Below are 25,222 nucleotides of genomic sequence, written 5' to 3'. Positions count from 1 at the left end.
TTATGAAATTAAGCATATCGAATTTAAAAAAGCGCCAAATAATTCCCATGAGCTTCAAAAATAGCAGTTATTGGTGAACGAATGTTCTTCCAGATCATTTTGTTTCATTTTTCATAGGATTTTAAGAAATAACAACAAAATAAATTAAATAAATATCTTTGATGACAATTTTATTAGTTTTCTTACAACATTTCAAATTTCCTTAATTTTTATGCTATATTAAATTCATTTACCAAAAATAATCGAAAAAGATCATGAATTCATGGATTGGTTTTTTTTGCGAAAAAATAATGTTTAACCAATCGTATGCAGAGTAATTGGTGGGCCATCTATTTCATTGATGTTTAGCAAAATATAATTTTGTGTTTCCTCCGTAACCTCATAAGCAACGAAGTGTTCATTGTAGCTTTCAAAAATACATTTTTCGCAAACCAAAAATATGCGATTAGATTCAACCATTAAAATATCTTGTATCTCGAATAATTGAACCAGCCTAATTTCAGTAGAAGTTACATACAGGCCCGCTTTGAATTCGGTTCCTTTATATTGCATTGACTTCGAGCTTTTCATATTATTAGGATTAAATGGTAATGGCAACGGTAGCATATTATAATAAAATTTGTTTTCTATGTTGCAACTTACATAATTTTCTATTATAGCATTTTGAAAAAAACTTTTTTTGAAAAGGTCATGAGCAAACTGTAAAGCTTCTTTGATACATAGTGTGTAACAAATGTTTTTTCTTGATTGCATGACATTACAGTAGGGGAGAGTGGGGATACTTGATCCCCTTTTCTTATTTTCACCATATCTTTTTGGAAAAATTTAGGAACTCGTTATCTTTGACATTTTCTGACAGCTTGTAACTTCAAGTTTCTATGCTCCAAAAATTAGATCGATACTTGAACCCGTTGATGAACTAGAAACATTTTCGTGGGAGTAAAAAAATTGCGATTTTTCTGAAGTTAGGGGAGACTTGATCCCCTATTGAAGGAGATTTGATCTTTTATTCAGGAAGCTCTAATCCTTGTTTAAAAATCAAACAAAACCCCAAGATAGAATGTTAATTGACTATTTTGGTCATGTTTGTTCTAATTTCACAATTTATAGCAGACATAAGAAGAAAATTCTATAACTTAGTCTCAACGCTAAAAACATTGCATACTTTAAGGCGCCTTTTTTATAATTAATAGAAAAATGTTTGCTTTTTTCTTCAGACAATTGTTTGATAAATATTAGTTTTTGGATAAATATTAGTAATTTCGTAATCAGCAATCAAAACGATCAATTCAGAAGAAGAATAAGCCGTTTGGATGGGGGATCAATTGTAACCCAACTATAGGGATCAATTGTACTCATAATCAACATTTTAAAAAACTTTTTCTGAAAAAAGTTGAGAGTTTTCCATTGCTTTGAAAATATGGCATTATGAAGTTCATTTTACGCTCGAACGATTGATGCATTGGAACAAATATTTTTTTCATAATTTTCCCATGTAAGGAACATTTTAAAGTGATGAAAAAAGATCTTCAAGTTACATTTAGTTAAATTTTTCAAACAAAGTTCAATTACTCAAACAATTATTTTGTGAAAATTTTTTAAACTACAAGCATTGTTATTTTGCTCATTTTGGCACATTTTTCTAGAACATTTGATCATTGTAAGACATTCCAGTTTCGAGATATAGCTAAGGAATCAAGTATCCCCAGGGATCAAGTATCCTCATTCTCCCCTACTGTTTTAGTTCTCTATGTTTTGCTTCGAAAAGAAAGTTCATCAGTTTATCTACATAGAAAATGATGTTTTGGTAGTAGTAGGCAGTAGTATAATCCTGTAAGACGCTTTCGTCGGTTCGTATTCCAAGTTTCAAATGATAGCCGACAATAATGCCGAGTAATTCTTTTCGACTTTCGGCAGATAACAACCCACAGGCGGTGCGCTTGATTATATTCAATCCACCCTCTGTTTCACGCAAAAGACGGAGGAGAACCTCGGGTGTAAAGTGCAAAGCTCGATGCGTGGATATCTTGCCCGAATCTTTCACTTGGCTTCGAGACTACCTCTTGTTCATCGCTTGTCGGGGCCTGTTCATAGGATAAAGATTCCTGTCTTTGATTGTTGAACGTTTTCTGCTCCTGTGCTTTTTCATCAGGTTGTACTATAGACGGCTGAATTTTTGGTGACAAGCTTTCGACGTCTACCGTTGCAAAAGAAAGCAACTCGTATCCCTGCAGAAATTTAAAAAAAAAATTGAGACTTAGGATCAGAGGGATGTAAGTGCCAAAAGGCTGAATTCGAAATAACAACCTGTTTTTTCCGGAAGAAAAATTATCGGGACACTCCTCCTAATTTTTGTTGAGGCGAATAGCAAAAAAAAATCGGTTTCGTTAACATTTGAAGTGAGTCCTTTCTTCGCAAAAGCTTTAATGGGCTTTTGAACCATATCTGATAGATTTTTTCTGAAGCGCAAATTGAAGAACACTTATATCGCGGTTGTTGGAAGTTTTGAAAAACTTACCTGTTTTTGTCGCTACTCCGCTATCCTGCAGAAAATTTCTTTCACATTCCACAGCAATTTATTTTTCTTATCGAGGAAGGACTCGACAAAGAGCGAAGAAATTTCGTCCCGGGAAACTTCGACGAGGCGCTTCACACCAAACTGGCTTCCTGAAATGGAAAAAATAAAATGCATTCAGTAAACTAATCTGCAATCGATAATAATACACTTACCAAATACTTCCGAAGCTTTCTCCAGTAGCTGCAAATCTTTCAAAATGATCTACGCGAACTCTGTCGCCCTGACTGTTGCCATTTTGACTCGGAAATTTTCGCTGCACGCTTATTTTTTTCTATCAATACTTTTTATGTTTTGACCATATACATGCTAAAGTTAATAAATATATTTTGCATGTGTTGAAAATGATTTTAATTTGAACAATATAAAATCAATGTGTAGAACAATTTTAAAATGGTATGTGTGGAAAAACATACTCCTAAAATGTGTATTTTTTACAGTGAATGCTTTGATTCGAAACTATGAAATTTGAATTGGGTATATTGTAACAATCCCTTACGTTACAACCCGCTCAGTCACAAGGACTCTTCCAAAGAACACCCAGGGTCGGCTCACTAGCCCAAGTGAAAACTCAGAGTTAGAGTGCCGGAAACAAATCAATTTTATTTACTGTATGTATTAAGTTAAAAGTTTTTTATTGAAAATTATGGCGTAAGGCGTTTATATTGAGCAGATAAAACTTCATGCATACAAAGGAAACAATATTTTAATCAAAGTTGGAGAATTAGAGTAAGGTGGGGTAAAAGTACGTTTAGGGATTATCACAAACTGAGAACAGTAAAATTCAAAACTCTGGCGTGGATTGATAGTGATTTGAACTGCCAACCACCAGCCATATTTTTTTTTTGTTACAAGTTGAAAAACCCCGAAAAATGTGGTAAAGTAGCTTTTTTGCTTGAATGATGTAATATCACTGATGAACTGATGTACAAGCTAAGCCTTGAAACGTGTGTAAAGTTCCAACGATCGTTTTCAATCAATTTTATGTGTTTTGGTTGAGCCTTGCTGAGCTTGTACATCTGTTCATCTGTGGTAATATTTCAAAAAGCGGCAAACATGTTTATGTGATCAAAAGTCTGGCTTTCAATGAAAGTTTTAATGTGTCTTTTTAGTTGTTTTCAATCACTGTCAAATGCCGAAAAAAGAATTTAATTACTATTTCTCTATTCATCACAATAAACTGTGAATCATAAGAAACCTTGAAGGGGCAAATGTACGAACTGCAAATGGGGCAAAAGTACGAAGGGTCTTCTGAAGTAAATCTGAACGAAAAATTTTAACTTCTTTTTTAAATGCTCTGGAAACATCAGCGCATATTTTTGTTTCTTCAAGACTTGCTCGCGCGAAAAATTGCTAAAATACGATGAGAACTAGATTTAGAAAACCTGCTGAATATGGACAGTTAGTGGAGAACTCCAAATTCGCACAGGTTATTTGCCCATGCATAGGATTTGTATCATAAGCGAACAAAGATGCTGCTGCTGTAAGCAGAGATTAATACAAAATAATTTTCCTGTTGACTTCATGCAGAATTGTAAAATTTTGAATGGTCGTACTTTTACCCCACATCATTCGAACTTTTGCCCCAGAGGTGGGGTAAGAGTACGTTTCGATAGCAGTTAGACATTTTCACTACTGCTATCCAATGCGTCGACCGATTATCTTCGTAATTTTGTAGAAGAGAGATAAAAGTCTAAAGAATCAAATGTTGTTCTTGTTTTTTTGGAAAACAACCGGCAAAATTTTCTAAAAATAGGATAGCACTAAGGTCGTACTTTTACCCCACCATACTCTACCCTTTCTAATGCAAATTTTTTTAAAGTTTTTGCTTTTGTTTCAAAGGCGTTAGGTTTCATTCAGCATTATAAAACGTTTTGGATGATGGATCTGCAATTGGTGAATGTAGTCTAATTTAGGACGTTCCGGCGTCTCAGTCAGACATTGAGTAAATGAGCTGTTTTAAATAATATTTTAACTGACTGATTAGCCGAACCATCCTTAATTGAATCATTTGGTTGTGCCAAAAAACGCTTGAGCACCAATGTTAACGAAAATTACCTGGCAATTGTTCGAGTTGTGCCATATTTCATGTCGATTTATTTCCCTCTCAAATAATCTTTCAACTACTTCACAAACCATCGCTGGTATAAATAACATTCGGTAACCAAATTTCACATCATTCTGAATGCACGTTCATTAGGGTGGCAATGGAAATAGGAACTGGGTGTAGGAGGACTGTAGAAAAACAAAAAAAATATATTGCAAAACTGGCATTAATCGAATGTTTGCGCAGGTTCATGATGAGGACTGATAGCTGATGGTAGCACCAGCAAGGTATAATCTCTTTGAAGGAGGTACACTAGTGTTGAAAATCTTCTGCTTCACTCCCGGCTAGCAATGGGGGAGGAAACACAAATCACTAACATTCATAAAATTACGCCACAAAACAAAACCAAAACAAATTTGTTGCTTATCATCTATTTTCATCATTGCTTAATTCTGCTTATTTTCTCAGACCGCATGTTATCCCCTTCCTTTTCTCCTTCTTCACCTGCTCATCGTCATTCTCTTCTCCTTCTTCCATTCTGCTTCTACTTTTCTTCTTTCGATTTAGCAGGCCTTCTTCTTCATCTTTACGCCTCAATTCTTCTTCTTACTTCACTGCTGCCTCTTCTTCCTATTTGATTGCTTCTTCTTCTTACTTTACTGCAGCTTCATCTTTTTTCTTTATTACTTCTTCTGACTAGCGCTAGTACTTACTTTGTTCTTTTTATTCTTCACCTCTTCTTACTTGCAGCGACCTTAATGTCATCAGATGACCAGCAACCGATGAGCACCACTGGCGGCAGGCGTGACATACAGCATCAGCCTCCGGAAGGAGTCGGCACCAGTTCTCGGACGATACAATTTTCAGCTCCGGAAAAAGACTGACTCCAGGAACCGTCGGTTTTCAGCTCCCAAGAAAAGCCCTTAAATAAATAAACCAGTCAGTAATCTCCGTTTCTCTTCCTCAGTCCATCCGCACTCACCCAATTTGGGGATCTGGGAAATGTTCCTTGCAGCCAATAGTGCTCGGAAGTTATTTCTTCCGATGTCCGCTCTCTATAAAAGGAGTCTTCAGTTCGATTGTTTACTATTAAAAATCCAATCAGTAAATCATACAAATAGTAAAATTTACTCAAATGATGATGATGACAGGTACACGCAGATAATAATATAGCAACAAATACGTTAAACAAACTCAAATGCTACACTAGGATCACTGATCAGTTAGGGACGCATTGGCGGATGGTTTTTTTCAGATTATGAAGTTAGAGATTTTGTTACGGATATATTGTTTACACATATTTTCAAATTTGATGAGAATCCTTTCTTCTTTCATGTGCTTTCAAGCTGATCGTACTTCGACTTGGAGAAGTAATTGTAACACGCTTTAGTCAGGTTTGACTTTGGGCATCTAACTTCCAGCATTTGGTTTCTTCGCAGATTGGTTACGGATTTGTAGTGTTTCGTTGTGGTGGGTTGACGGGTTGTTCAATTGATTGTGGATTTGAACGAGGCATTGTAGTTCTCTCAATGCTAGAATGGGCATTATAGATTTCGCGGCTTCTGTGTAAAGACTTATTGTTGGGTACTGCATAATCGGATTATGTAACATGGTTCGATTATGTTGCATGATCGGATTATGTCACATGGTCTGATCTTGTTGCATGATAGGATAAGCACATGGCCGATTATGTTGCATGATCAGATTATGTCTCGTGGTCCAATTATGTTGCATGATTGGATTGTGTCACATGTTCCGATTATGTTGCATGGTCGATTTTGTTGCATAGTAGGACAATGTTACATGGTCGATTATGTTGCAGGGTGTCACATAGTTGGTTTATGTCGCATGTACGATTTTGTTACATGGTCGAAATATGTTTCATGGTCCGATTTTGTCACATGGATCTATTATGTTGCATGGTTTACGTCACAAAGTTGGATTATTTATGCCATAGTCGGATTATTTTGTATGATCGCATTATGTTACGTTGTCCAATTATGTCACATGGTCTGATTATGTTGCATGTTCGAATTATGGCACATGGTCGGATTTTGTTGCATGGTCAATTACGTTGCATGGTCCGATTATTTAACATGAACTGATTATAATGCATGCACAGATTATATCTCATGGTTAGATTATGTCACATGGTTAAGTTCTGTCACATGGCTGAAAATAGATTTTTTCTAAACTTAAGCTTTATCATATAAAAGTTATCAGTTTCTAGCAATTTCAATGAAATTATACGGAAATATTGCCAGAAAAACTGAAATTCTGCCCAAAACATAAATAGGCACATTAAACCCGCTTGGTTTGAGGTTCGGCATTTTAGAAGACAGGTATAATTAAATTGTTTTCAAGAAACCTGAAGGAGATTTCAACATAAAGATTACTCCAATTTAAATTTTCGCTTTTTTGATGGGTCATACTGTACAATAAGCGCTTTTATATAGACACTGTTTTCTTTTACTTGCTTACTTAATGATCCCGCGCCGATCCTCCGGTGCATAGGGCCGTGGTAAAAGACCTCCACTGTTGACGATCCGGGGCCAGCGTCTTCACCTGGTCCCAGTCAAGATTCTCGTAGACAGTTCGGATTTCAGCGGCTAGGCTTTGCCGCCACGAGTTTCTGGGTCTGCCTCTTCTTCGATGACCTTCTGGATTCCAATCTAGAGCCTCTCAGCAAATCTCGTTTTAATCTTTTCGCAGCGTGTGCCCAATCTATCCCCACTTACGTTCCCGAATCTCGATTTCTAGCGGCTTTGATGACACCGGCGATGTAGTTCCTCGTTCGAGATCCAGTTGCCAGGCCACCAAGCGCGGATGATATTCCGCAGGCAGCGGTTTACAAATACTTGCAGTTTTCACGTCGTTACCGCATATGTGCACCAAGTTTCGCACCCGTACAGCAATACGGATTTGACGTTTGAGTTGAAGATTCGGATTTTCGTTCGTAGAGAAAACTGGCGTGACCGCCAGATGTTTCGGAGACTCGCAAATGCGAAACGGGCCTTTCTGATCCGGGTTTCAATGTCTTTCCTGGTACCATTATCAGGCGTTATCTGGCTACCAAGATACTGGAAGCACTCCACTTTCTCAGCTTGTTGCCCAGCTACCGGGATTGGTTCGGACAAGAAACCGTAGTGCAAGACCTTGCACGAAAATGCCTCGTATTGTGCTTCGATGAGATGGACTAGTTTCTCTGGGACCCCTCGTCGCCTTAGAGCCGGCCAGTTGTTTTCATGGTTAAGTCGGTCGAATGCTTTTTCGAAATCAACTAACACCAGCAGAAGAGAGTCCTGGACACTGTTTTCTACCATTATTTAATTGTATTATTCTAATTTCTGCGCATCTTAATCATATTATCTCAAAGAAAACCATCCAACGGTTGCTAATTTTTCAAATAAAAAAAAAACCACTAAAAAATTTTGTACAGTAAAGTAGAGAAAATTCCGTAAAAATTGTAGAAATAAATACCGAATAAAAATATTCTTGTGTAAAAATTTTATTCTTATATCTAAAATTCATCATAAATATGAATTGTAAAAAAATCAAAACAATGCTTCAAAAGTCAAGTTCCCTAGTTGGCCAATGTTGATATCAACGGATATCAACAACCTTTTGTTCGTTAAAGAAGTTCTCTTGAGCGAGAGAAAACAATAAAAAAAAATGTTGACTTTTATCTGCAAACTGCTCTCTGCCGTTAACGGCAAATGTTCATTCACACATTTTGTTCATTCATTCGTTTGCAAAACAAAACTTCCCCAACGATATCTGTGGCTCCGCTAACTCTTTCATTCAGTCGGGCCGGGTCCATTGTCGCGAGAGTTGCTATCTACTAGAGCGAGTTCCTCAAGTCGTCGTCGTCGTCATCGTTAGACATAGAACAGTATTGTTTGATTTTTCGGTTTCTTATCGCGTAATCTTTAGTTTTTTTCGTTCGTTATCTTCAAAATTGCAACAGATATCGAAAGGTACCTGATACTTTGGCAACATTTGTGTAATCCGTGGACGGTTCTTGGAATATTGCTGCAGAAGTTTTGAGGTATTTGTCCAAGATTTTTGAGTGATTTGAGGTTGAATGATAAGTTTTTCAAAAGAAGACAAAAGAAGATTGTTACGTGTGATTTAAGTTCAGTACAGTGTTTTTTCATGAATTTCAAACAAATTTCTATCTGATTTCTGGTCAATTGGAAGTTGTTGACTAGTTCGGATGAAAAAAATATCACGTGCCATAATTGTGAAGAGGAAGAAAACAAAGATATTGGATCATACCGCAAATATGCAGAGCACATGTCGAGAAATCATGAATCAGTTATGCCAATTTTGAATATCAACAGCATAAGCCTTAGTGCAACCCAGAGTCCAAATGACTCAGGTGGCTTTCCAAGAAATCAGTCACCTGCCTCATCCATGCTGCGATGGTGTAGGACTTCGGGGTTAAACCAAATATTTTGGTTTGTGAGACTGCGAAAGAATTGCACTCTGGCGAACGAGCACTCTTTTGCGGACTCTACAAATCCCCAAACGCGACCCACCAGCGCTGATGAATCACTCCGAAAACATTCAAAGAGATGGATGGACGGGGACAACGTGATTAGTTCGAGGCGGCCGGCACATCTTGGGCTGATCTTCAAGTCCGCCCGTTCGAAACCCGAAGATATGTGTTGGAAAAAGGGACACGATAGACTGATGACAGATTGTGACTCAAATTCGCGGCACCGGTAGCCGGGTGACGACAACAACATTGAGGTGGAGCTTTGGGAATATGAATAAAATAAATGTGGAACCAATCAAAGGGCGTTACGCAATCAATCACAGTCGTTGAGAGTCCAACGGCTGAATTGGAGGTTCACGCTTAATTGCCGGGATGGTTTAAGTGGGTCAAGCGCAAGTCAAGAAGATGAGGACGGATGTTTGTGTACCTTGTAGCTCGTGTCATACGCGGAGTCAAGGTGTGCCAGAAGACAAACAAAAACAAAGAAAGTGAAGAAAGCAAATAACGTGCTGAAATCAATTTGGGAGTCTGTTGTTTGTTATTAAAAAACAGTGTAACAATTTTTAGCAAAACAACTACCGTTAAATGTCTCGAATAGAAAAAAGTGGATGAAAAGAGAGTAAAAAATCATCGCTAAGAACTTCTTCGATTTACACATACCGTAAAACAAGCTCTAAAAGTTAAATCGATGCTTGTTTTGATCATCCTCCTATAAGTGAGATAATGAGTTTAAAATTCAAACCCGATATCTCTTTGTGTATGTTTCCTTAAATTTCTGTCGTTCGTATTTATATTTTTTTATCGTTCAATCTATTTTCTTCAATTCCTCAATCGGAATTGAGAAATCATTGTTTATGTCTCAAAATTATGTCTTCGAATAATTTTCTTGTTATCTGATACAAAAAAATATGTAAAATATTTAAAAAAAAATTTGAACCAAAAACGGTGGCATCTGGTTGGGAGCGTGCTAGTAAAATGTGGTTTACCTAAAATTAATGTTTACAAATGTGTTTCGGATTTTGAGGTGCTCTAACGTTTGTTGTTTTTTTTTCAGAAACGCCTGATGCGAGTCTGCAATTTTCCTTTATTTTAAAAAGGCGATTAAAAATTTAACTTCCTAAGTCTTTGAGTTGAGATAAGAGCCAATCATGCAAATTGGCGTGGACCTTCGAAATTATGAATAATTTCATATTGAATTTGGTTTCTGTTTCAATTTAAAACTAAACAATTTTAAAATTGTTTGCTTTGTTTCATACGTTGTGTGGATTGGTTTAAGAGAACGAAAAGAGATGGCTTTAATACCTTCAATAGGGTCAAGTGGGGCATATAAAGGGTGATACGGTCAAAATTTGGTCAAGGGAAAACGCGTGTAAATCGGTGAAATCGCTAATTTTAAAAATCTTTCTTTTTCAAGTTTAGTTAGTATAAAATTCAAGAAAAATATTCAGTTAGGCTTTTGCTTTTCCAAATCCGAATTGCTGGGCCTTACGTTTAACCCCTGCCATCAGATTTTGTGCAGCCGCCTTGTCCTCCTTCTTCGCCGCAGAAAGCCAGTTCGCCTTAAACTGCTACTCGTCCTTGCCGTCCTTGCCAAACCAGATATTTCTTCGCGAACTTTGACAGTTTCATGTGCTTGAAAATACCTGCTACCTTTCCCCTTCCTTTTGCCGTATAAAACTCCTGTCCCAGAAGCTGCTTGTAGTCGGCTTTGACGTAGGTTCCGTCGTCCATTACCACGCAATCAAACTTCGTCAGCATCGTCGTGTACAGCCTCCAGGATCGCGTTTTGGCCGATGTATTTTTTTCATCATCGCGATTTGGAGTCACTACCTTCTTGTAAGTCGATAGTCCGGCTCGTTTTTTAGCTCGATGCACGGTTGTAGACGATACACCCAGCTTATTTGCGGCATCTCGGAGAGAGAGGTTAAGGTTTCGCTTGAAACTATCGGTAACTCTCTTTGTCGTCTCAGTGGCTTCCGGTTTTCGATTTCCCCCCGATCCAGACTTCTTGGCTGTCGACAAACGTTCCCCAAACACTTTAATTACATTTTTAAAGATTGATTTGGCAACTTTAAGCGATTTGGCCAACTTTGCGTGCGAGTAGCTCGGATTTTCGCGATGCGCGAGCAAAATTTTGATACGCTGCTCTTCTTCCTTGGACGGCATTTTGACAACTGAAGAATGAATTCCAAAATCAAAATAGGAGCAACATTCTACACACACACACACACCTTCAAAATGAGGGGTGTTCAGGATTTTTAAATGCAAAATTGAAAGAAATACGTCAAGTTTATATTAACCAAATTTTGACCGTATCACCCTTTAAGAACAAAGTTACTCAGTTTTTTACAGTAATAGGTCTAACAAGCATTTTTCCAATGTTGAAATTTAACTAACTTTAAATAAATGACTGATTACCTTCTCCATTTCAAGAATTGTTTCTTAAATTTAAGTTGCAGCTTGTAAGTGTTAAATGCTTGTTTTTAATTACCCCCTTCTCTATGGGATAATCATGAACACAATTTAAGCACAGGCAAAACGACAGGACACTTAGAAGAAAATTCGTATGATTTTCGCAAGAGATTTCATTGCCATCTGGTGGTGACATTGCCTACCAATTAAAAAGAATTTCTTAAAAATGCCTATGAGATTGTGATGCCACCAAAAGTGTTAATGAAAAATAAAAATTTGCACCGGTTCAATTCAAAACTCATTTAAGATGACTAATTGGAACGTCCTGATAATGTAAAATATTTGCAACTGTCTGACGGTAGTAAAATAAATCTCGTGTAGAACGTTCTCCACGGCAGAAGATAGACAGCAACAAACCTTAAAAAAATCTTCAATTAGACCAGTCGAAAAAGCCTGAACTTTAAAAAAACGAATGGTTTGAAACTCGGCCTCCTTTTTTCGTAAATTCATTATGAGTTTACCTGAATGCGTCTTTATATTTGGCAGGGGCAGATAGTTGAAAAATTTACGTGATCAAATTATATAACTTTGTCTCAACGCTAATGATATTGCATACTAAAAGGCGCCATTTTTTATAATTAAGAGAAAATTTATTTTAGTCCTTTTCTTCAGATACTTATTGGATAAATATTAGTATTTGTATAAATATTAGTAATCTCATAATCAGCAAAGATAACGATCAATTCAGAAGAAAAATATGCCGTTTTCAACTGTAGGGATCAATTGTACCCATTATCAACATTTTTTTCTGAAATAAGTTGAGAGTTGTCCATTGCTTTGAAAATATGGCATTTTGTAGTTCATTTTACGCTCGAATGATTGATACATTGGAACAAATATTTTTTTTTTTATAATTTTCCCATGTAAGGAACATTTTAAAGTAAAAAGATCTTCAAGTAACATTTTGTGAAATTTTTCAAACAAAGTTAAATTACTCAAACAATTATTATGTAAAAAAAATTAGAACAGCAAGCATTGTTAATTTGTTCTTTTTGGCACATTTTTCTAGAACATTTGATCTTTGTAAGACATTCCAGTTTCGAGATATAGCTAAGGAATCAAGTATTCCCAGGGATCGAGTATCCTCATTCTCCCCTACTAGCTGATCCCATACGAACTCCGTTTCGCTATCAACTTGAAATATGTCATGAACAGTTTGTATGAAAATCAATCGCCAAGCATTTTCCAGATGTACTTACGAATTCATTGTTAAGTAATAATTGCAAAAAAATTGGACGATCACTTTTTTGTCGTCTGCTTCTAAATTTGAAATCAGGAATCAATCGACCGTGCCAAAAAAAAAACTCCGTGTATAAATTTCGACTCGATCATTGCATAACATCATTATTTTTGCAAAAAGTTAAACCCCTTCCGGTGGCCGCTTATGCAACCTTTGATATCTGAAATCGATTGCCCTTCCCTCAAAAATCACGTGTGCAAATTTGAAAATCAATCCTTGCATAATAACGTCATTATTGCTGAAAACAGTGAAACATTATTAATATGGACGACTCCTTTCGTCGACCCTTGGCAAAACTTTGAAATCAGAAATCGATTGCCCGTCCCTGAAAATGTGCATATTTTCATCCCAATTCTATGTAAAATAACGACGATATTGCTAAAATATTTAAAGGTTAATATTTTTTTTTAAGTTGATCACCCAGGTGGTAAATCCTTTTAACGGATTGCATTCTAAGGCACGGCGAGCGACCGAGTCCCCCCAGTATGCTACTCTGGGTCCATGGGTGCAATTGGACGGTGCTAATGCGCTCCTAGGCAATACTCATTAACGAGACCACTTTCAGCAAAACCTCTCCTCCTTACGAGTCGACGCCTGAACTCTCCTCTAACGACTTGAGAACCGACATCTCCTCGCAATGACTCGAGATTCCCACACAAACCTCTCCTCTTCGCGACTTGAGGCCTGATCTCTCCTCTAACGACTCGAGATCCGACCCCTCCTCGCATCGACTAGAGGTTACCTCTCCTCTGCACGATTCAAGCCCCGATCTCTCCTCTAACGACTTGAAATCTGACTTCTCCTCGTAATGACTCGAGGTGGCCACTTGCACCCCTTCTGTTGTTGATAAGGGGGTCTGATCCCTCCTCATACGACTCGAGACCCGACCCCTTATCATAAAGACTCGGGGTTGACCACACAAACCTCTTCACTTGAAGGTTTGAGGACTGACCTCTCCTCTTACGACTCGAGGCCCGACCCCTTATCTTAAGGGTTCGAGGTTTGCCACCTTGCCCATCGTGTGCCTGATCGAGAGCAACTTATCCTAGACTCGCGCCTGTCACGGCACACGCGCGGGACTTATCGCAACGACTTGGATGATTCCCGACGAGGACGTCATCCTACTCCGACTCGAATGGCTCACTCGGCGTCGAGAGCCACTCTACCCGTGGGTATTCCCCGAATGTGGAATAACCCTTTCCCAACGGTTTCCACTGCGAATAAACTTTTATTTGTCCTTGAAATTTATTTCACAGAAATAAATAACATTTTTCATTGTACACATGGGTTACAATCAGACCAGGGCTTATCGGTTTCCACGAAACATCACCGCACATCGCGATGGAAATTAAGTGAATTCTCTATTAAAAGAGACCGAATCCCATGTCGTCGTCTTTGGACTCCGACTCTTCCTTCTTTTCCTCCTTCTTCTCCTCGGCGGGGGCAGCTCCACCAGCAGCAGCAGCGGCACCTCCAGCAGCTGGAGCACCACCACCACCGGCTGGCATCGACGACAGCTTCTCGCGACCGGAAGCGATCAGTTCATCGATCGACTTGCATTTCAGCTCGTTTACCACCTTGGTGACACGAGTCGAATCGGCCTCGATACCGACCGAGCTCAGGATTTTCTCGATGTCGGCATTGGAGGGCGAGGCGTTTCCACCGAGGACAGCCAAAAGGTATGCAGCCACGTAACGCATTTTGTTTGAGGTTCAAACTTGAATGAGCGGTAATATAAGGTAATGAGGTAATAAGGCAATAAGGTATAAGGAATAAGGTCAAATCTTATCCCCGCAGCTTCCGTCGTTGAGAACCGCCCAAATAGGATACTCCCCGAAGGTGGAGCATCCTACGCACGAACGTGGCGTGCGCACGGCATCCGCTACGCAGGAGGTGTTGCCTTATCTTTGTAGCTTCAAACCGTGGGGTCGGACGCACTCTACTCGACAGCCCCCCGTCGATGGGGTCAGGATTTTTGGCCCGCGGATTTTCTGCCCGTTGTGTGCCAGATCGAGAGCAGCTTGTCCTGGACTCGCGCCTGTCACGGCACACGTACGGGAATTGGAACGCTACGACTCGGATGTTTCCCGACGGTGACGACATCCTACACCGACTCGAGAGGCTCGTCCGGCATCGAGAGCCTCTCTACCCGTGGGTATCCCCCGACAGTGGTTAACCCTCTTCCTTCGAGGTCCGCTACGAGGAAGATAAAGTCTTATCCCCGCAGTTTCCCCCTTAGGAAGCGGCACTACTCGGATACCCCCCGACATTGTGGTATCCTACTCACATTTGCGGCGCACCCCTGACCTCCGCTACGCAGAAGATGATGCCTTATCTTTGTAGCTTAGATCAAGGGATCAGACGCACACAACTCAGATGCTCCCCGTCGATGGAGTCATCCTACACCGTTCGTGGACTGCCGTTGGTTCCAGCTCCTCCGTAGGGCAGTCATGATCCGGGTGAACCCATCGCTGACCGCATGTCAAGTGTTGGAATCCGTTCTGCGTTCTGTTCTACGTTGTCTGCTGTCGTATCGGGCCCAACAGGCGGCAAATATAGAAGTACGTACCGCCGCAAACCTCGGACAGACAAACACCACATGCTCGGGTGTTTTCTCTACATCCCCACAATCTGGGCAATGTGGTGAAGCTACATTTCCAAACCGGTAGTTGTACTTCATGAAGCATCCATGACCAGTCAGGAATTGCGATCCAGCTCCCGATGTGCGGAATCAGACGATGGGTCCACCTTCCTCTCATTGAGCTGTCCCACAGCTGCTGCCAGTTGGACATCGAGTCCTCATTGGCGAGATGTCGTACGTAGGGAATGTCTTTGTTGTCATAGCAGAAGACATCCTCCTCTAGCAAAACCGAGATGGGCATGACACACGCCACTACACAGGCGGCTTCGGACGACATGGTCCGGTATCCGCTGATAACCCGCAGGTTCATCAGCCGCTGAACGCTGCTAAGTCGCTGCGACAGTTTATTCCCAGGGCCTGCTCCAGGCCGCTGCTCCGTACCGCAAGATTGATGTGGTCATACTTGCCAGGATCCTCCTTTTACTACTTTGAATTGCCGAGGAGTTCAGCATCATCCGTGTGAGTGCGGCCGTGGCCATTGCCGCTCTCTTGCACACGTAATCGACATGGCTCGTAAAGCTGAGCCTATCGTCTATCATCACCCCTAGGTACGTGATTGCGCGTTTGGACACGATATTGCACGGTCCAACGGCAATGGTACCTGTTTTCGGTGAGATCAGGTTGGTGATTAGCACCATCTCGGTTTTGTGGTGGGCTAGACGCAGGCACTTGGAGTGCATCCAGCTTTCCACTGCCTGAATAGCTACCGTGGCCAGTAGCTCAACCTCCGCTGTTGAGGAGCCTTTGCCATGAGGACTACATTATCCGCAAATCCTACGAGTTCAGCTCCCGATGGGAGGCTCGTTCGTAGGAGTTCATCGTAAGTGATGTTCCACAGAACCGGGCCGAGTATTGACTCCTGTGTAACACCCGCCGAAACCTCTTTTGTTCGCAAACCCTTGCCGGTCATATACTGCAGTTGTCGATTGTGGAAGTAACTTTCCACATGCCTATACAGATATGCCGGGATCCTCATTTGGATGAGCGACGACGCAATCGCTGTCCAACTGACACTGTTGAAGGCGTTCTTAACATCCAGAGTGACCACCGTGCAAAAACGGAGCCCTCTCCTCTTGTAAATATGGACGATCCCCTTTGTTGGCCTCTTGCACTGAATTAAATACCTGAAACCGATTGATGTTCCTTCAAAACTCGTGTACCAATTTTCATCAGAATCCGATGTATAATAATGAGAATATCCCATTAACAGTAAAAAATTAATATGGACGACCCCTTTGGTCGACCCCTGATTTTTATTAGGATAAGTGGAATCAATTGTTTGTCCCTAATTACTCCTATGTGAAAATTTTCATCCCAATCCGATGTATAAAAACGTCAATATCACAAAGATATTGAAAAAAGTTAATATGGACGACCCCTTTTGCCGGCCCCTTACACTAAATTTGATATTAATAATCGATTGCACTTCACTCAAAGCTATCGAGTACCAATTTTCATCTGAATATGATGTATAATAACGTCAATATCGCAAAAACAGCGAACATTTAATATGGACGACCCCTTCGGCTGAGCCTTTACTCAAAATTTGACACCTGAAATCGATTGCTTGTCTTCCAAAACGCTTATGTGCAAATTTTCAACACCATCTAACGAAAAGCAAAGTCAATCGCGAAAACAATATTTGTCTTGTATGGACGACCTCTTTCAAAAGGGGTCATCCGAAAATCTGAACACATTTTTTATCATTCCTGGTCCTAATGAGCATTCATGCCAAATTTCAGACCTCTAGCTCTTAAGCTCATTTCACGGGAGTTTTTATTGCAATGAAAATAAAGTTTCTTTGACTAAGATGACTAAGATTTCTTTGAGACCAAAATTAAGGGGTCAGATTAAAAAATTGTTAATATGAATGAAGTTTATAAAATAAAATACACACAAATACTTTCTAAACTCTAATTTATTTATTTATTTATTTGAATTGTTGAAACAGAAATATGCCCCTAAATACTGTGATTCAACTTATTTTTTTACCTATAAGTGTGATTGATTCACAACTAATTGAACCATTCATTACAGATTTTTTAAGGCTCATATGAATGACGAAAATCTTGGAACCCGTTAATCACAACCACCACCCATGATATCATAAATAGCAGCTCAGAAGTTCTCCAACGACAACAATGCGTCTGAGAGGTGTGAAAAAGTGAAACAAACGTGCTGAGCCTAAGCCCAAAAGCAAATAGAGTCGTTTACAAATCCGATGACGCTTCCAGCGAAGGAAAGGCAAAGTCAGATACGATATACCTACAAGTCAAGTTAAAACCTATTAGCTAAGATCAAATTTTGCCGCCCAGAAGAGCGTTTAGTAAACAGATCAAAGCAAAACACAAAATGTCTGTGATACCATTAGGATTAGTTTTGGGCCTAGCACTAATAGCTCGACTTGTCGATGGCTTCAATGTGTCACCTCAGCCCAACTTCATCTTCACCGAGCCAGTTCTTCAGACGTTTATGCCCAAGGTGCGATCATCGATGTTCGGATTCGCGCTCAATCTTCGACCTGGAGGGTAAGTTGAATTTTATTTATTGATTGAATTCTTGTAAAAGAGTAGATATGGACTAATCAGGAAGAGCCAAAGACTAGACTAGATCAAATCCATGATTGGTTGCATCAATTGATGACTCAAATCTTGAAAGCACTTGACTGAGTGAGGGAAGTGGCGCACATTTGAGTTTTCTACGAACGGTTAAGAAAGTGCACTGCATTAGTTGAATCATGAAGACAATCCGATAACCGGGAACTGTCGACAACGACCCACAGCGGATGGGTTTGATTCTTTGTATCTTAGTTAGTTTGTTTGTTTTGCTGGTTTGGTGTTTCGTTTTTGCATTTCCTATGGCTGATATGCGTGGCACGCAGATAAGAAGAAGGAGTGTCCCTTGAATTGGCTGGAATGATAAGGCTTGTCGTTAAGTCTTAGGCCGGGAATGGCCTGGCGAGTCTTGCGAAACTAGACAAAGGGTTTTCTTAAGATATTTGAATTGTTGGAGAATATGCGTCATTATAACCCATTAAATAGCTGCAAATTGGGACATGTGCTCCCATGTTTATATGATACCTTTAGCGCAGTGGTTTTCTAACTTTTCCGCTCACTGCCCGCCTTTCCAATATTTTAAAGCTCACCACCCCCTAACCATATTTTGGAACAAATTTGTTCCGAAATGCAACAAAAATTGATAAATTTGAGCCCTATTTCCGCCCTCTTGTAGGCTTTCAACGCTCCCCTGGGGGCCATAAGGACCACTTTGAAAACCATTGTTTAGTGTGACCAATTCTGATCCACCAATGATTCGTTGATTGGATTCGTTGATGCTTTGTTCTTGGATTTTAAAAATGCCTTCTGCACACTAAACCACGACATATAATTGTCCAAATTGAATGAATACCTAATAAGAGGTGCTGCTCACGACATCCTTCTCAGTTATTTATTGGAAAGGAAACAACTCGTAGCAATCGAACGTACAAGAAGCGAGTTAACCCTCATCCGCATTAGGGTGTCATTTTGACACCATTGCAAGTTTGAAGGCTTGTAACTTTTTTCAGAAGCTTCAAAATACAAAAAATTCTTCGGGGACCCTAAATAAATTCAAAAGTTCTTCAATATTGCATCTTTACTTTTTTTATGGACGAACCCTGGAAGCCTGGACAAAAAAACTCCCTTTTCCGACTTTGGGTGTCATTTTGACACCACAAAAGTGAAATCTATTTATGTCGTTTGAGTTATTATGAACTTCATATAAAATTTACATCAATAGAAACCTTGTAATGTCAGTAAAATATGTTTAGAACATTATATACAGCTAAAGTTACAAGTTTTCTCGTTATTCAGCATGAAAGAAAAAAAAATCCGAAAAAACATGCCTCACGAAAATTGCTGTAGTTCATATATTACATGAAAGCTGAAGTTAATGCCTACATCATGAAGACAAGAAATATTTTTTAAATTTTTTTTAATGAAATGGTCACAAAAAGTTCAAAAAATGGTCTAAAAAACCTACTTTTCATTCGATTGCTAGTAAATACTGTTTGAGCGATGGTAGAGTTTTAGTAAAAATATGACAACAAACTTTATTAAAATTCTAACATTTTGCTATCTTTGCTATCGTGACTAGCAAACGAGAACTACTGTCAATAGAAAATTTCCAACCGAGAAACGTACGACACGCATCATTATTTCGTCTGTCGGCTTCGCTCTCTGCCCAAATCACCACCCACCGTACCTACTCGGAGAGCAAACAAACACGTTTTAGGTACTGGACGCTCTGCTTGTAGTTCTAGAAATTCAGGAATGATTTTACGTTTGGCGGCATCCATAAATTACGTAACGCAAAAATGCACTTTTTTGACTCCCTCCCCCCCGTATGTCACAAATCGTTACGCTTCTACGTACCCCCCTATGAAAATTACGTAACGCTGATAATTACCCCCCCCCCCCCCCCCCTCATCTTCTCACGTTTTTAAATACTGATTTTCGAAGTAAAAAAAAATTATCGTATATTTTTTAACGTTCTTCAAAGCGGAATTAATATCTATCCAAATCGCTTCTTAGTACTCATTGATGATAACTCTCTCATAAAATAAATTGATTGTCTTATTACGAGTTGCTCTGTGTTTGTTAACTGATGATCCACCTTGTTTACTTTATTTTGTGACAAGAGCATAGCTTGTTATGCAAGATATACTCCACTTAGTAATATTCGTCAGAATAACCAAAATTGCATTTTTTAAATCAATTTAAAAAAAATAGTAAAATTTCCGTCTTAAGGTTGAATTGAGTTCTTGGGGGTAGATGTACCTCATATTCGGTTTTGCAACGGTTTTTTCACGAATATTCAAAACACATTTTAAGAAATCTACCTATAAATCTTAAAAGAGGAAAGGTTACAAACCAGTTTCAATCATGTTGAAGCTTACAAATTTTAAACTGATTTTGGTTTGCATATCATCCTGCAAAAATTGCATGACATGAAAAAGCTGCGATGAAACTGAAATTTTTATAGAAAAATCGTTACGTAACGATGAGCATACATCCCCCCCTCTCCTATGTCACAATTCGTAACGCTCGAGCTTACCCCCTCCCCCCCTAGGAGCGTTACGTAATTTATGGATGCCCTCTTTATAATTTTCATATTTTTGTGAAATCTCACAGCGTGATTTGTTGCACCTCACTAGAATGTAGATTAAATTTGCTTTCCAATGAATATACTTTTGATTGGTCCAAACAAAGTGAAAGCACTGAAAATCCGGGTACAACCTGACGGTGGACCACAAAAAGAGATGAAATTTCAATTTGTAAAAAAAATGCGCAAAGTAGTGAACTTTGAAAAATTCCAGTAATTTCAATTTTTGTTGCATCTAAAGATCTGAAGAAATCTAAAGATAGCAAAATGTTAGAATTTTAATAAAGTTTGTTGTCATATTTTTTCTAAAACTCTACCATCGCTCAAACAGTATTTATAGCAATCGAATGAAAAGTAGGTTTTTAGACCACTTTGTTGAGCTTTTTGTGACCATTTCATAAAAAAAAAATTTAAAAAAATATTTCTTGTCTTCATGATGTAGGCATTAACTTCAGCTTTCATATGCATAAGACAAATATTTTTTTGGACGTGTAATATATGAACTACAGCAATTTTCGTGAGGCATGTTTTTTCGGATTTTTTTTTCTTTCATGCTGAATAACGAGTAAACTTATAACTTTAGCTGTATATAATGTTCTAAACATATTTTACTGACATTACAAGGTTTCTTTTGATGTAAGTTTTGTTTAAGGGGGGGGGGGGGGTAGGGTCCAACGGGTATAAAAAAACATCATTTTCACGATTTTTTTTATAGAGCTTTCGTTCAAACAAATGTATTCAAATTTTTTGCATTATACAAAGCATTGTTAAAAGAACATTTAGTAATTTTTTCGTAGAAAAATATTGAAAAATGAGCCGGCGACGGAGCACTTTCAAAGATGCCTTTTAGAAAGCAGGATTTGCGGTGGACACTGTATCTCAGCACAGAATCATCTGAAGTCAAAAAATCAGAGCAAAATATTTTTGTTAGATGTTTTTCTGGACCCCAACGTTTTTATTTAACTTAAAAAAAAATTTATGAAATTTTTGTGGCTTTTTGAAGTAAAAACTACGATTTTTCACGAAAAAATCCGCCATTTTTCACCTGTAAAATCTCCCCAAAGTAAAAAAAAACAAAAAAGAAAAACGTTGGGGTCTGGGATTTTATATGAAGAAAATATGTTCCAAATTTGAAAAGAATCGGATAAGTAGTTTTCAAATGACGATGTCCACGGACTTTAAAAATGTGCTTTCGAGAAAAACGCGTTTGAAGTTTCTGCTCTTGCTTTCTTGTAGTATTAGATAGTAGGAGATAAAGGCTTATAATTTCAACATTTTTGCTTCAATTGACTTGAAAATTTGACACAACATTCTTGAAATGTTTTACAATAAGAAAATAAAAAAAAAATCGATTTTTTGAAAGTGTTAGACCCTACACCCCCCCCCCCCCCCCCCTTAAATCGGTTTAACACGCCAAAAGTTATATCGATTTGAGCTTGTGGTGTCAAATTGACACTCCTAGTGCTGATTAGGGTAATGAAATCTAATGCGGATGAGAGTTAAGTAACATTGATATTGGTGTTCCCCCAGGAAGCGACATTGCAATTGGTCCGTTACTTTTACTTTTGTATACAAAGGATCTTTGTGCTTTACCACTTAAAGGCACAGCTCGATTATTTGCTGATGATACAACATTTTTTTATTCAGCAGCATGAACGAATGTTATGTATGTATGTATGTATGTATGGTTCCCCCATCGGTAGCAAGGTCCAGCCTATGTCTGTGTGGCTTGGCCTTCGAATTGACTTCTAGGGCTTCCACGGCCGATGGTTCGTCGAGAGAAGGCATCCAACCCATAAAAACCTACAATGGTTGGCAATCCACTCCGCTTGCAATAATTTCCTTGGGTTATCCCCAGATGCATTCCCTCTGATAAATATGTAAAAACAATGCAATATAATATAAATGAATTATAATAAATATTAAATATAATAAACATATAATAAAAAGTGTTAAATATAAAAAACATAAAATATCAGAAATTTGACTTAATCAACACGATATAAAAACATATAATATGATAAATATTAAGAGAAATAAATTAGGTTGTTGGAACAGTGAAAAAAAGATTGATTTGATCATCGGCACAAAATACGAATAATTATTTTGTTAAGCATGTTACAAAGCGTTAGAATTTTATTTACATTGAAAAACCTGCACAAAAAAAAACTTAAGTTACGTTTAGAAATCTTTAAGAATTGAGAACCGTTTTAACTATTGTAGTGGTATGGTTAACTAATAAATCATTTAAATAGCTCAAGGATCAATTAACTACACTGTAACGAAGTAACATCTACATTTATTTTCAATTATAAAAAGTTTCTCGAACCGAGAGCATTAGAAAATTAAAAAAAAATCCTTTGCAACGAGAGCAGATGTAAGGCAAACATATTCAAACAGCAGCATCTAAATTGGCTCAAATAATCTGAATGAAGGGAATCAAAGGATAGGTAACAATTAATAAACAATTTGGCGAGTCAGAATCGACAGCTTAGAATTTGATTTGAAATCTGAACAAAATCAACATTGATGGTAAAGTGATGAATAAGGAAAATAAAAAGCTGAAACCACAATTTCAAGAAATTTTCATGCCCAGTATCGTTGGTACAAAAAATATTTTCTTTACAAAATAACAAGGAAAGATCTCACCAAGTTGCTTCTCAGCTGCGGTGCACGTTCACACGTCATGTGGTTTAAAACTCTCAACGACGGTTACAGCCACAGCACTGTCACTTAGTGCTGTCAGTTCTCTCCATTTCTCACTAGCTGAACACACGCACACACATAATGCCGTTCTTTGAGGCTCTCCTCTTTGATCAATTAGCGGAGCAAATGATAAAAAAATCGACGAATTTCAAAAATTCACTTTCAGATCACTCTTATTTTCAATCATGCTATTTAAGTATTCACTTCGGATAACACGTAATCTAGCCGAAAAAAAACTGCGCCTTCACTTGATATTTCACTGCATCTCTATCAGAACAACCAAAATTGATTTGATCACTCAACCAGAATTCCCGGGACAAAAAATTAACATTAACACTAGCCGCCATTTTCATTAATTTGGGATAATTTGATTAATTATTGTTTTCCCCAACACGACACACAGAAGATCGTAACACATTCCCTTTTATATGTTTCGAATTTGTTTTAAGGCAATCCGAATCACTGTTTCCCCCTTAAAATTCAACAGCGTAGGGAATAAGCGCACAGCTCGATTGTTCCGAATGGCATTTCACGAGCAACTGCAGCATGAACGAATGTTATGACTCAACAAATTGAAAATGATTTTAAAATACAATCAAAATATTTTAACTCCAACTTGCTTTCTCTAAACCATACAAAAACCAAATATATGTGGTTTCGTTCATCACATAAAATAATACTATCAAATAATGACCAAATTATTATTGAGAGAGTAAATTGCTTTATGTAGGGGAGAGTGGGGTAACGTGGGCCATGGGGAAACGTGGCTACTATAAATATCTCAGCTGTGTGTTTAGATATAAATCTCAATCCAGCTGTCATCGTATGCGCTTTGCGTAAACATGTTTTTCTATATGTTGTTGACTTATGTACGTATCATATGCTTCTTTTATTTAACAAGCCAAGAAAAAAGGTTTTACAAAATTAAATAAGCACCTGCAAAATGCATCCGTGGGAGACCTAAAGTACATAACAAAAGTATGCTCATACGCTTATGATCTTAGTTTTGTCAAGTTTTTTCACGTGGAAAAGGAATTTTCGATAAAACATCAATAAATCTCACAAACGCAACTATTTGCCAATCATAGCTTGTGGGGAATCGTGGGCCACATTTTGTGGGGTATTTTGGGCCACCCATATTTTGGTGTTTTATACACCTACAGAACTTAATACACGTTTTTCCTTAATGCAAAGTTTTCTTATGCCAAATAAAGAATTGTAAAAAAAACTATTATGTCCATTTTTCCAATGCGATAGAGGCGAACAAAAGTCCTGTATAAAGAATTTTGTCAAAACGTTCGCGAGCCAGGAATTAGGAAATAATCGATCATTAACAACTCTCTTTTTTATATCCACATCGGAAATTGCTTTAAAATAACTTAATGAATTATGAAGTTTAAGTTTTGAGTCAACTCATAAACTTTGCATGTTATCTTGTCAATTTGGATTTGAAAAGTGGGCCACTTTTCCCCACAATTTTTCAAAATAAAAAAAAAATACTTTTCTTTAAACAGTCAGAACTCGGGAAATTCATGTATTTAAAAAATAAACAAAAAAGCCTAATGATACTTTAAAAATGTAGAAAAACTTTCCATTATTATTTTTTTCTTTTTATCTTTCACAATAAAGAAGTAATGAAGTAAAGAAAAAAAGTGACCCATGATACCCCGCTCTCCCCTACTTATGAATTTACTTGGATAAAACACTTTCTTGGAGTTGTCACCCAGAGAACCTAGTAAAAAAAATCTCCTCTTGGCGGTGTTTTGTGGAACTTAGTGTGTAACAGGGTTACATTTAGTATCGTTTTGTAAATAAATTTAACTACAAACTGTGATATATTTGTTTGCTCAATTAATTATTTATTTATTTTGTTATTCATTTATTGCTGTCGATTATTT

General features: G+C 38.1%; 2 protein-coding genes across 2 annotated transcripts in view; one reads left to right on the top strand and one right to left on the bottom strand.

Moving 5' to 3' along the window:
* Positions 1-8,438: 8,438 nt before the first annotated feature.
* The window catches only part of LOC129755953 (integrin alpha-PS3-like), a 58,977-nt gene continuing 42,193 nt past the window's right edge, over positions 8,439-25,222 (top strand). Inside the window, exons 1-2 of the mRNA XM_055752672.1 lie at positions 8,439-8,670; positions 17,514-18,004. Coding sequence (XP_055608647.1) covers positions 17,829-18,004 — 176 coding nt within the window. The 5' untranslated portion in view covers positions 8,439-8,670; positions 17,514-17,828. The remainder of the gene's footprint in view (positions 8,671-17,513; positions 18,005-25,222) is intronic.
* On the bottom strand, positions 14,062-14,558 carry LOC129755954 (60S acidic ribosomal protein P2-like). The gene has a single exon (XM_055752673.1). The coding sequence runs from the start codon at positions 14,533-14,535 to the stop codon at positions 14,200-14,202; it is 336 nt and encodes a 111-aa protein (XP_055608648.1). The 5' UTR covers positions 14,536-14,558; the 3' UTR covers positions 14,062-14,199.

Source organism: Uranotaenia lowii, chromosome 3 (genome assembly GCF_029784155.1).
Source record: "Uranotaenia lowii strain MFRU-FL chromosome 3, ASM2978415v1, whole genome shotgun sequence".
Taxonomy (NCBI): domain Eukaryota; kingdom Metazoa; phylum Arthropoda; class Insecta; order Diptera; family Culicidae; genus Uranotaenia; species Uranotaenia lowii.
Note: the sequence above shows the minus strand (reverse complement) of the source record. Positions and strands in the feature narration are given on the sequence as shown.

What these genes read in the sequence shown, in the direction of transcription:
- LOC129755954 (XM_055752673.1), bottom strand. Translation starts at nt 14,535, where the DNA reads ATGCGTTACGTGGCTGCATACCTTTTGGCTGTCCTCGGTGGAAACGCC.